The sequence below is a fragment of the Schistocerca americana genome, chromosome 7 (assembly GCF_021461395.2).
Source record: "Schistocerca americana isolate TAMUIC-IGC-003095 chromosome 7, iqSchAmer2.1, whole genome shotgun sequence".
Classification (NCBI taxonomy): Eukaryota; Metazoa; Arthropoda; class Insecta; order Orthoptera; family Acrididae; genus Schistocerca; species Schistocerca americana.
The window spans coordinates 252,646,937-252,660,799 of record NC_060125.1 but is presented as its reverse complement, the minus strand read 5'-3'; the positions used below and the strand labels follow the sequence as shown (position 1 = coordinate 252,660,799).

General features: G+C 36.0%; 1 protein-coding gene across 1 annotated transcript in view; it reads right to left on the bottom strand.

Annotated features, from left to right (window-relative positions):
* The window catches only part of LOC124622655 (multidrug resistance protein homolog 49-like), a 385,512-nt gene that overhangs the window by 151,922 nt on the left and 219,727 nt on the right, over positions 1–13,863 (bottom strand). Inside the window, exons 8-10 of the mRNA XM_047148447.1 lie at positions 10,085–10,209; positions 8,559–8,748; positions 1,700–1,924 (exon numbers count right to left, since the gene is read on the bottom strand). Coding sequence (XP_047004403.1) covers positions 1,700–1,924; positions 8,559–8,748; positions 10,085–10,209 — 540 coding nt within the window. The remainder of the gene's footprint in view (positions 1–1,699; positions 1,925–8,558; positions 8,749–10,084; positions 10,210–13,863) is intronic.

Here is a 13,863-nt window from a genome sequence, read left to right as displayed (position 1 = left end):
TTTTTGGTTAAGTGTTACCATAAGACCGATCAAACATTCAGCAATTTCAATAAAGATATTACCATCAAAATTACTGTGTTTAAACATGAGTTCTCCAAAGAACTGCACTGCAATACAAGCAGTCATAACATGCACTTTAGGACAAAGCAATACATCAATTTATCATATCCACTTACATTTCTCTCAGAGAGTTTTTAAATTTTATGAGTTGGTCTCTTGATGGTGCTTCATACCATACCTACGTTTTCTTCTGTGAGGCACAAGTAACATACTTGAGTCAAACAAAACATGTGTTTCACGACTTCATTCAGTCTCATTCATTTTTGTGGTTTGGTAATGATAAGAAATTGCAGACAAACAAACATTTTTCAAGCATAGTTTGGCTAATATAGTAGATGGTAAGTAAACTGATTTAACATAAGCTATATGTTTTAGAATCTCTCCAGTGAACTGCAGTCTAATATTAACTTTCTGCATTATTAGGGACCTGTAGTTGGTTCATTAATACCTGCTAAAACTGACATTCTGGTGTATCTCTACAACATGTATGTTTCTATTATTTTATTTGTGTTAATGTATAAAAGTGGTCTCGAACATCACATCACATTACATTTTCTTGTTTTGTTATTATGCCAACTTTTCAATTAGCCACCTGTCAGAGAACGATTTCATTTCCTGGGTCATATTTGTAAGTGGTGAGCAGCTGATGTCAAATCATCTTTCCCTAGAAGTAATGAATCTTGTAGCTCAAATCAGGAAACTCTTGTGCATTACTTAAACTTTTATGTTTTTTAATGAAATCACAACACGTTTCTAAACCTCAATAATACATTACTTTACAAATGATTACTAATTTCAGTTACTAGGCTTCCATAGCAGTAATCATGAAATTATATTTAAGTTAGCATGAATTTTACAGTCTTTAAGATATATATTATGGTGTTTCAGAATAATACATGAAGTAGTGAAAACCTACCACTCCTGATACAGGTTCTGTGTCTATGCACACTGTAGGCTACAGTAGCAATGGCTGAAAGTGTATCTCAGGACTATACAAATAAATGTACATAGCCACAAAATCTCTAGCATGAGCAGCATTTTTTCACTACTTAATGTTTACTGCTCTGAAATAATGTATTTTCCTAAAGATTGCAAAACTTAAGGCCATTGTTTTGTTTATTGTTATTTTTACAGATCTGAAAATGGCTGTCTAGCAACTAAAACTAGTGATAAATTGCAAAGTAATGTATAATTGTGATCGAGACAAACAACTTTATAAATTATTTTTATAAAGGTTTCAGAAATCGTCTGAAGATGTCAGCTCTTACTAATTTTAATGTGGAGACTCATTTGTTTGATTAGTGTATACTGACCAAATGACATTTGTTCATCCTGGAACCATGTGTATTGTTAGAAATTTGTGCAGTTTTTTGGGTCTTATGCACTCCAGAAAAAAATCCTTCCTACTGGTAATAGTCTTGCATTGCACTGAAAGCCAAATACAATATTTCCCCACAAGCCACAAAAAATTTTTACACTTTCTGAATGGTCTTTTATTGATGAGTGGTGTTTCTCTCTTACTTTCCAAACAAAATCACTTGTGGATAAGAACTCATATTACCTTGTGAAAGTGAGTGATATCTTTGCAAACCAATTTTGGATTCAAGAGAAGAGAATAACTGAAATGGTTAATACTTACCGGAACATCTGGTCTAGACGGGTATTGGAAGTGAACATCAGTGAGTTGTATATCTCCCACAACACTATCTGGTCTTTTGCCAGACTCACTAAGGCTGTCAATCTGAGGAACTCTCTCGATGACAGAGAACACAGCAGCTGCAGCACCACACGCAACACTAAATGCTTCAAGGTGGGGCAGCCCCATTCCCATATTGAATGCTCCACCAAGCATACCAAAGAGAACCTACACACAGAGACTTTAATGAGTAAAATAAAGGAGAGAGAAAGTAAGAAACATAAGTGTTTTTGTTTCTCATCTCACATTTGATTCTCTACATGCACTAAAGTATTTTGTATTGCCTTACTTTGTTCTTATGTGAGATATAAGTTGACCGTAACATAAATGTTTCACAATATGACTCAGACCATGATAATCTAGGTTTTTGTAGGAACACTGTGGACTCTCTTCCAAGGAATTCTATTGGAAATCGATGACCTGTTAAGCTTAGTTACTAAGAAAGTGTTACAGTAAGTATTACAGTTGAATTTTACTGGTAGATAGGTTATTTATTATGGAATTTTTGAAAAAAAGACAGGAAACAGACGGTACTTTTGGGTGAGATCAGCAAAGTGGATAATGGGATAGAGACCAAGTGGGGCACTGCACTCCATGGAGTCTCTTAATGATCTGTCCTTCATCTACTGCTGTTTCTCACGTATTGTATTTACCTGAATATAAGATAAGGTTTTTTTTCTAAACTCCTCATTCAAAAAAATCAAGATCACCTTATATTCACAGATTAAACTATTGCTGCTGAGGTCAACTTTTTAATGTTGTTTAATAGATTATATAGGGGTGGTCTTACATTTGTAGGGGTCATCTCACATTTAGAGAGGAATCTTTGGCCACTGAGATCACATGCAAGTTTATTTTAAAGAATTGAGAAGGATAGGGCTCGGCAAATGATACTCACATTACAGCAGGTTTGAGATTTCCTAACACACCAAAGTGCTTGATACAGTATCAACATGGCTGAACCAATTGTGTGACACAAAATTATGTAGTGTTAATGTAAAGAGTTATGTGAGAAACTATAAACTAGCCACAACAACAATCAATTGTTCTGATCAAAATTTGACAATTCTGTGAAACACAGGAGGAAATAGTATTAAATTCTATCATCTTGCAAACTTCTGTTGTATGCAAAAAGGTTCACAATAGATGTTTTCTTACATGTACGGATATCGCATAGAAAATTTAATGCTGCTTTTTAAGTAAAGGTAACATTCGAATATGGAAATATTGTCCTTCAAAAAACATTAATTGATTCAGAACCAACATCAATATTTTATTTGGTTATGAAAGACTGTAGTGATTTACTGAGTGGATTGCAAATGATAAATTTGCTAGGTGTTTGCATATTAGAATACTGGGTAAAAACATTTCAGCTTTTAATCAAATTTAGAACATGATGGTGACATTCAATTGAAATAAGAAGGAAAATTAATCTAAAATGGAATGTCTAACAAAGGAAATAAATCACATGAAACTGACTGTAACTGTTATCATGAGAACAAATTACAGCAGCAAGACCCATCATAGAGATAGCACCAACAGACATCACTAGATCATGGTATGAGTGAAAGTTCAAGAATGGGACTGAATCATAATTGTGATCTCTTAATTATGGATTAGTTCGTGTTGTTACATATGACCCACACACTAGCAGATATTGCAGTCTGTTTTTCACAGCTGCTCAAACTCAGCACTATGCAATGGTTGGAACAGGAACAGTTACACCTGCTTGGCAGAGAGCTAGGACGATTTCAGGGAGGGGAGCGGTTAGTGAGCAGCGAATTTTGTTATGTTGCCAACTGTGGAAATCCATATCACATACTTTGACTTTTTATAAACATCCAACATGTTTAAACTGTGGTTTACCTGAATCCATTTGTAGACAGAATTGAACTGACTTTAAAATTGGACAAACACTCAACAACAGTATTCATTTCGGCAGGAGACAGTAAAAGTCTAGATAGAGGTCAGTGGTGTACTTGCATGTTTCTTGCTGCAGCTTTGTTGGTGCTCATTGTGAAGTACAATGGTAATGAAAGGGGGATGTGTAAGCTGCTTCTGAGCAGCCAGTGAGAGAGTGTTGGGCAGGCAATGTGTTTGGAAGCAAGGGATGTTGTAATATTCTCACATCAATATAGAAGTGAAATTCAGTACATATTCAGAAAAAACTTCTGTTTTCTCAAGCCCACTGTAATGACAACCACAGAAATAGCAACACAGTGGGAAGAATCAGCCAAATATTTGTGACAACAAGGGTATAAATTTCACAGCAGTGCTATTATGATAATGGCAATGAGGATTAAAAATAGTGATACCACAGACAATATGGTTAGTATATAAAAAATAGAAAATAAAATGGTCCAAAAATTAATGTAAACCATTTCTTTTTGTTTATTTTATTTTTCCTAGAATTATCAAAATGTAGACAATCAATAAATGCCATAAGTTTGGAATATGTATAATGTTAACTTTTTGGCAGATACTTTATGCCAGTAAAACAGCCCATGATTTTAATTAGTCAGAATATGTTAATATTTTTCTCAAGGAGCCTCCTAAAAAAGGGGGTAGCTGTCTTACATCCAGGGTCCTCTTATACTTGGGTAAATACGGTATATAAATGACTTATCCTTATCATACAAAACTTGTAAGTTCACTACATTTACTGGTGATCTAGCACTGTGATAAACAACAAGCATTCCACCAGTCTAGAGGCTGATGGCAACAAATTACTCTCAGATCTCTTAACCTGATTCAAAGTAAACTCACTGTTGGTAAATCAGAGCAAAACTAATCATATCCTGTTCAATTCTGATTAAAAAAAATCTCACAGCAGAAGCCTATTGTACACGACAGTCAGCAAATACAAAGGGTATACTGCACCAATTTTGTAGCCCACCATATCAATAGCAGATCATAAATTCCAGATCATAAAAAGATTGACTTCTGATACTTTTGTCTTTAGGTCAGTATCACATATTGAAGACATCAGTGTCAAAAATCCCACTTATTTTGAGTACTTTCACACCATTATGTCTTTGTAATTATGTTCTGGGGCAGTTCACCTACATCAAAGAAAGTTTTCTTTTTGCAGAAATATGTTATCTGATTCTCCAAAGAACCTACTGTTACACAAAATTGTTAAGGCTTTCATGGCCACTTGTTGACAGACTGCCTATTGGATTCTGTCTTGGGTTCTTTGGCCTACATTCATCTGATGATTTTACTGATGTTTTGCCAGCACAAGTGGCTGGCATTGAACTGGAGCTGAGCTCATGGCCGCAGACTATATGTACCTGGCGCGCCAACGTCCAAGGGCTTCTCTGTGGTAATTTCCAGTGCAGTTCTCCTCTTGCTACCTGTGACAGTCATTCACGGCAGTATGGGAAGCCAGGATCTGTTTACCTTAAAGCTTTCCTCTTTCTTGTTGAACATGCAAATAGCTTCAACAAGAAAGAGGAAATCCTTAAGGTAAAAGGATCCTGGCTTCCCGTACTGCAGCGAACGACCATCGCAGGTAGCAAGAGGAGAACTGCACTGGCAATGACCGTGGAGAAGCCCTCGGACATTGGTGCACCAGGTACATATAGTCTGCAGCCACGAGCTCAGCTCCTGTTCACCGCCGGTAGTGGGGGGTGAAGCTTTGACAATGTCAGCCACTCATGCTGGCAAAACGTCATGAAAATCATCAGGTAAATGTCGGCCGAAGAACCCGAGACAGAAGCCAATAGGCAGATTGTCAACCTACTGTTACTTTTTAAGAAACTTGGTAAACTTGCCACCACTTACCAGTATGTTTATTTCATTATGGGCATCATGACTGATGATCCTTTGCACTATGAAACCAGTGAAAAGTATCATGATCACAATAAAAGAAGAAAGGCTGACCTCCATTGCGCTTTCAAAACTCTAATCTGGGTACAGAAAGATGTATGGTATTCCAGTATTGAGATATTTAAATCACTGTAAAATAACACCAAAGGTCTGTGTAGTAACAGCACAATATTTAAAGGTAAAATTAAGATGTATTTACTCAATAAAAATTTTTATTCACTAGATGCATTATGTAACAGAGATGTGTAGACCTCTTATCTCATATATTTTTATTGTTTCTTTGTTACATATTGGTGTGCAAAATTTGCTCATCCTTGTATTACGTCCCTTTTTCACTTTGCTTCAGCTTTTATTTTAATTTAATGTTTTTATTATCTCTGCTACTATTTTTGTAGATTAACTGTACTTTCCATTGTTATATGTTCTACATAATTTACATTTATATATACTTTGACTCATTCCAAACCCTAGTGTCCCATATGCATAAAAGGTTCTATGGAATACGCACATAAATAAAATAAAATAAAATAAAATAAAATAAAAAGATGTTTTCAAAAAGTAAGTGCCAACCAATGATGATCTACTGACTTTAATTTCATCATGTGTGAGTATAATCAGTGAATCTGTCAGTAAAGCCTGCAAATATTTCCAACAACATCTATTCTGAAGATTTAGCTACTAGAAAATAAATTAAGAGACACCTTACAAGACATAACTGAGCACTGCAGTGTGAGGTTCAATAAAAATAAAAATGGAACATTACTCGAAGGAAAAATAAACATTATGAATTACAATGATAGACAGGAAAACAAACAAACAGATCAAAGGACAGACTTGACTGAAAGACATAATTATGATTACAAAGAGAACGAAACTGAGATGGACAGGACAATTACCCACATACAGCAGATAGGCCAAGAAAGTTCTTTCCTGATTTCTGAGAACTGAGAATAAACTGAGATAGTGTCCTATTGAAGGTGGCTACACAAAACTGGAAACATGCAGGAGCAACATGGATGCACGTTACTAAGCAAAATGCATAGAAAAGAACAGATGACATTTTCATTCAGGAGAGAATGTCAAATGTCAAATGGCTGATGACAAAGATGATAATACCATTGTCAATTATGATGATGAGTGATAGTAGGATGCAGGAACTGAGAGAGAAGAAATGCCAGGATAAAAGTATAGGCACAGAAAATAGGAGGAAATGTGAAAATAAGATATGTGGTACTTCTTGTGTATGTTGTTTTGCAACCTCAGCAAATTGTGTGATTGTATATTATTGTAATAATGAGCAACTAGAGTTGCTTTTTTCATATTTTATTTACTGCTATCAGTTTCAATGTATGGCTCATTCTCAAGCACTATATTAGAAGATCTTATTTCTCCTTTTTTATTATTTGCTTATTTATTTTTTAAATGTACCACATGAGAATTAATAGTTACTTAAAACTGGAAGCAGAAAATAAATATAAAAGAGCAACTACTGTGGGTCATTATTGCAACAGATATTCAGTTTGTCAGAAAAATGTCATTACTGATGATGAGATTTCAGGGTAGGAAAAGACATTTATGAAGAGATGTCCTTTTGTGATGGGCAACAGCATTACTACTGCTTTACATTAAATTGTAAAATTGTATTCCATGGATCCCATGGAGAAGGGTCTTTGAAATGGGAAAAGAAGTCAAAGACATACATATTATTTAGGTTTAATAAAATATGATGCCTTAACGCTATTGATTTTGAAATATTATGGTATTACAGTGCTGATGTTAAACTATAAAAGAACATGTAACATTAATAATAGAAGTTCTTATGAAGAAAGAACTACCCATCAGAGAGTTATCTAGTGTTATCTCAAGCTCTATCACATTATGTACAAGACATTTAAAGTGCTCTTGGGACATTGCTGAACACAAGTACATCCATGTATCTGACTCCTTCTTATGCCAAATTAAGCCCTCGAAGTCCTTGCAGAGGTTGCTTTTAGTCCCATTCATGCTTTTTATTATTTTTTGAAAGAAAGAAAATATTGGCAATGATAAAGGATGTTGATGAATATGTATATATTGAGGCATTTGTCAAAATACTAACTTTATTGAAGAGCTCTCAGGGGGACATTCTACAAAACAATGTATAATTCTTATAACATACTTCTGTGTGCTGAAAATACAATCCCTCTAAACTGAGTTTCTCTAAAAATTATTCTGTAACTCATTTGATAATGTAAATATGCAGAATAAACTAGTTTCTCCAGTTGTAAGTCTCCTATAGCAGTAATCACGTGCACTCCAAATGAAAGTGAACTAAAGTGTTTTATTGTGACTAAAGTATACGGTTTTCTATTAAGGTTGTAATCAACCTGCAGTCCTGAAAACTGAACAGTTTCAACTTCTTGTATTTCATTATTTGGGCAGTTTATTTCTACTGTTTGCCAAATTTTATGGGAAGCGCTGATGCTGAGCCCGTCAAATGATTCCACTATATTTGACATGTTCTGTACCTGAATGTTTCCAGTATGACATTTTCAGAAGCATTTAGAATAGTGAAAGCATTGTTTGGTTAATCCCTGTGGTGCCTAATTTCCACAAGGCTCTCTTGGTGCCCAGAGACAATAGTGATCATGTATGTGTACGTTTTGCATGCACTAATGTGTATTTCTTCATCTAATGAAATACATAGTCAGGAAGCTGAAGAATAATAAACAATTTACTTTTACATGGGCCTACATGCTGCTCTATGCCTCCTCTCTGTGCTGAGTAGTATTCTATTATAATTCATGTAGTTAAATTTTAATTATGTTGTTTATGACTGAGATATTTTTATTGCTGCATTCCACATCCAATGTGCATTTACAGAAGTAATTAACATACAGGGTGCTGTACATCTGTCTTGTCCTCCCCAACCCCCCACACCCCACCCACAGTCCACAAAAAAAGGAGGACATTAAAATAAAATTTGACTCACAATGATAAGAACAGCTGGAGTGTACTCATAGTCACCCATAACTCTTGAGTCAATTATGAGTGTGACTCCATACCAGAATGCCAGTGCATAACTGCAGTATGTAATGAACCACATTGTTGCTGCACCAATACCAGTGAACATTCCTCTCTTGATTCCCATTTTTTCAGCTAAAACCAGCTTGTCTTTATACCTGGAAGGAAAAAAGAGATTTTTGAACATATTTCATATTTCCCTTTTTCATAACTGCTTTGGAGTAAATAATTGAAATTCATTTACTGAAACATGTCAATGACTAGGTAGGAAAATTGTGAAAGAATTCTGCTGTTTTATTGTTAATTTATATAGACAAGTCTTGATGTAGTTTAGGTCTTTGTGTAACAATGAACAGTCTTTGCAGTCAATAAAAGAAATTTGTCACTTACAACAGCATTAGAATATGCTCTATAAAATAAAATTTCCAATATTTTTAAATACTATTTACAGGAATGGGGTGAAAATTAATGCCTCTGTTTTTAAGTGAAAATTTTTAAAACTTATTAAATAAAATGAATATTATTAACACTCTACACCTTTATTATTCATGTCTACCACTCGCAACCCTCTGCCACCATAGGGCTCCAAATTGTAGTGTTTAATTTGATGGTGTATAATGTAACTATGTTGGTGCTTGAAGAACAGTGTGCTGTAATTGAGTTTTGAATTTGAAGAGTTCATTCACACCGGGAGCTCTCTCTCTCCTTCAACATAACAATGCCACACCACAAATAAGCACTGTGACATCTGCAACACTCCAATGTCTTGAGTACAATATAACTGATCATCCTTTATACAGTCCCAACTTGTCCCAGCCAATCTTCAGCTGTTTCCAGAACTTAAAGAATACCTTCAAGTTCTTCACATCGACAGTGATGAAGTAGTGAAAGCAGAGGTGTGGTCAACAAAGTCAAACATTCTACAGTGATACTATCAACAGTCTGGTCTTTCATTGGGAGAAATATGTTCGTAGCCAAAGTGATTATGTAGATATGGAGACCAAACATGCTAATAATGTTTGTTTCACTTAAAAAGTTTTAAGAGTTTTCACATAAAAAATTTGGAAGCATTACTTTTCAGGATGCCTCATATAAGCCAATTTAGTTCAAGTCAATTACGTTTCTCTAAATGGGACAGATTTGATTCTTCAATTTAAGAGTTGTACTGAAAATTAAAGTCTACTTTTATTTTAAGTATCCATGATGGTGCTATTAGTACAATATTGTACAAGAAATTAATATTAATCAGGAACATTTGTCAGTAGATCCAAAATGAAAAGAAGATTTTTAGAAAAATGTATGAGTTTTTTTTTTTTTTTGTACATGTAGACATCTCAATAAAATTTTATAAGTTAGCGAGTGTAGAAAAGACTTTTAATCTTTCTTACTTTCTCAATAAAATGATAAACACCTTACACACACACTATTAGCTGCATGACAACTGTGATTTATTTTATGTAAAGATGATAAATCAGAAAAAAGATGGTGATTCACCTTTCTACTTCCTTTTGTTGACCAGCAAATGCAACAACTGTGCGAACAGCACTGAGTACTTCTTCCACCACAGCTCCAGCCCTACCATATGAATTCTGCTCTTGAGCTGCCAGTGAACTTTGAACCTGTTAAATATTTAAACAGAAAGTGTTAAGTGTGACTTGCATTTAAATAACCTAAAAGTGAAACAAAGGGAATTTTACAGAGTGGTTAAGTGGGAAAGAGTAATGACATACAAGAAATGAAAATCAAAGGAATAAGTACAATAAAATTTAATGCGCAAGTAAGGAAACATGATGATAATAGTTTCAGCAACAATCAACATTTCGTTTAACATGTAAATACAGAGCTGTAGGAGTCACTTAACAGTGTGAGCAACCTCACATGGGTGTGAACTCACACCACAAACAGCTGAATGCACCTAATAAGAAGCTAGTTGCTGAACTAATTCCAAGAAGCATTCACTGTAATCAGAGCACTCTTTGCATAATCCCTGTGATTTCCAATATCTTTGCTAGGCTTTCTACGGCAAATGTTTATAAAAGAAAGTTTTTCCAAATAACTATAGATACAGCCACATAATCTTTATGATTAATTTGCTGCTTTGATTGTTCTTGGTAAAACTGTTGAATCTTAAACAAACATGGGATTAAAATCACCTTTTGGCTGCCTAAAAAAATCAAGAAGATGTGCCCTGTGATTCCCACCCATACATAATATGTCAAATGAATGTGGCAGTAGCTAGATGCTCATCCCATGCGGTAAGTCTCCCCTCACCCAGGTTTCTGCGAGACTTTCCCAAAATCTCCCCCTTTTCCTTGACCTCCCCAGTCCTTTTCCTTCACCCCCTCTCCTTCCTTTCTCTTCAACCATTCTGACTGAAGGAATAGCCACTAGCTCCAAAAGCTTGCCTAATTACAACCCTCATTTATGTGTGTGTTCTGCCACTGCTTGGTGAGTAGATTTTTTATCCATCCAATTAAATTACTTCAGCAACAGAGTTAAAATATGCAAGATAGCAATTCTGACAGTGCACACATCCCTTTTTGGCAAATGTTCTGAACTTCACTAGACAATTAGAGAGGATACTAATAAGATTTATTAGTAATAACTCAGAAATTACTGTATATGGAGATTTCAGTTCTGATAGATCTGATTGAAATGAAATGAAATGTCATGTGGCTAGACCGCCCGTCAGGTAGACTGGTCATCTGGTGCAAGTCTTTTTAGTTGACGCCACTTCAGTGACTTGTATGTCGATGGTGATGAGATGATGATGAAGACAACACAACACCCAGTCCCTGCGAGGAGAAAATCCCCAACCCAGCCAGGAATCGAATCCGGGCCCCTTTGCATGGCATTCTGCTGTGCTGCCCACTCAGCTATTGAGGTGGACCCCAATAAATCTGATTGAGAGCACATAGGGTTACTGATGCCCAGATTTGGTTTCATCACCACAGTAACATCACCACCAAGAATTGAAAGCCATAGTGTGACACTAACTGAGAGTTTATTTCTAAATCTAACTGGCTTATGTATGAGCCTATAATAAATAGTTTATCTGAGAAAGGATGCTCAAATGACAGCAATAAACCATCCTCACCAATTAGGTTTGTCTATAAAGCGAAGAGTACAAGTTCAAAGAATTGTAAATGCTGATGCAGTAACACTATTTATGAAGAATTGTTAGGATAAAAATGGGAAGAAGATAATTAAGGTCACAAAATAAATGCAAAAATTAAATACAAACAGCAGATAAATAGTGTATAAGGAAGAGCGGTGTCTTTTTGTAGCTCTTTTCTCATAATATACACAAATCACTGTAAAGTAAACTACAACAAATCCCAAAATGATCAATGTCAGTGGATCAGTATTACTCATAATTTTTTTGTTAGTATACTTTGTAGAAGTTACTTGCAGTGGCTGCTTCCACTTACTAAAATATTACTTGTCTCATTCCACTCACTGGAAGGCCCTCTTACATGCTGGAATTATGGAACACAATGTATTGATACTCTTACAAGCAAAAAATCCTAAACTTAGCTTTGATATGTAATCTCCTGATTAACCATTTAACTGTCTAAAGATGTTGTACTACCTTGTACAAATGACTATAATATTTTATATCCTTCATCAAAGACTTTAATTGTGAACTAATGTGAAATAATTGTAGATGTAATGAGCAAATTCTTTGTTTTTCATTTTGTGGTCTTCCTTAAATTAGCCTCAAGACATTTGTCCACCAAGCCATGGAAGGAGAACACACATATAAAAAAAAGGGTTTTAGGTATGCAAGCTTTCAGAGCCAGTGGCTCCTTCTTCTGGCAGACGGGTTGAAGGGGAAGGAAGAGGGGTGAAGGAAAAGGACTGTAGAGGTTTAGGAAAAGTGGTAGTGTTCTGAAAAGTCACCCAGAACCCCAGATCAGGGAAGACTTACCAGACGGAATGAGAAGAAAAGACTAATGGTTGTGGACTGCACCAGATGAAATTTGAAAACCTGAGATCTTAAAAGTGGAAGACAGGGCAATATGTAAGACACAGATTACTGCTAAAATGCCATGCACAAGTTAATAAGAGTGAAAAGCTAAGTGAACTGTATGTAATAGAGGTGGTAAGGAGACAGAGAAAAATAGACATGTCAGAAAATGAAAGATATAGAAAACTAAAATGGAGTGAAGAAATGAGTAGTTACTGTGAAGAAATGCTAAGATGGAAGAAATTAATGTAAATTAAGGCAAGGTGGGTAGCGAGAGCCAAGGCCATGTTGTAGCACTAGTTCCCACATGCGGAGTTCTCAGGAAATGGTGTCTGGGTGAAGAATCCAGATGGTGCATGTTGTGAAACAGGCACCGAGGTCACAACTGTTATGTTGTAGAGCATGCTCTGCAACAGGATATTGTGTGGTGCTGGTATACACCCTCTGACTATCCCCATTTATTCTAACTGATAATCTGATGGTAGTCATGCCAATGTGAAAGGCAAATGTGTTATTTCACAGGTGGCCCTCCCTTTGATAGTATATGTCTTGACAGTTACCGGGCAAATGTAGATGGTAGTAGGAGGGTGCATAAGCAAGTACTGCAGAGAGTGATTGGTTGATTTGGGGGGAAGGGACCAAACAGCATGGTCCTCGATCTCATTGGATTAGGGAAGAATGGGGAAGGAAGCCGGTCACGCCATCTCGGCATCTGCCTGAAGCGATTTATGGAAATCATGGAAAACCTAAATCTGGATGGCCAGACTTGGGTTTGAACCATTGTCGTCATGAATGCAACTACAGTGTGTTTACCACTGTGCCACCTTGCTTGGTTATTGCAGAGAGGATGGTCACAAGGGTAGGAGCCGATGGGTAGGGAGATGGGTTCAGAAGGAGTATAGAGTCTGACAAGGATATTGAGAGGGTGACAAAAAGTTATTATAGGTGTGGTAGATAAAATCTCTTGGACATGGTGGCTAAAATCTCAGATAGAATGGGCACCATTTCAGGGCTAAGTTTAGGAAGTCATGGCCTTGTCGAAGTGGTTGATTGATATATTCCAGACCAGGATAATACTAAGTGATAAGTGGCCTGCTGTGAAGCTGGTTTTTGGAGGGATCAGCAGTACCAGGATTGGAAGTGATGGCCTCGGAAATCTGTTTTTGAACTAGGTTGGTGAGGTAATTACATCCAGTGAAGTCTGAAATGAGAATGGTGGTGTATTGCTGTAAACAGTCTGCATTTGAACAAATATGTTTGCCTCAAATGCCAAGCCTGCATGAGAGTGAACATCTGACATGGA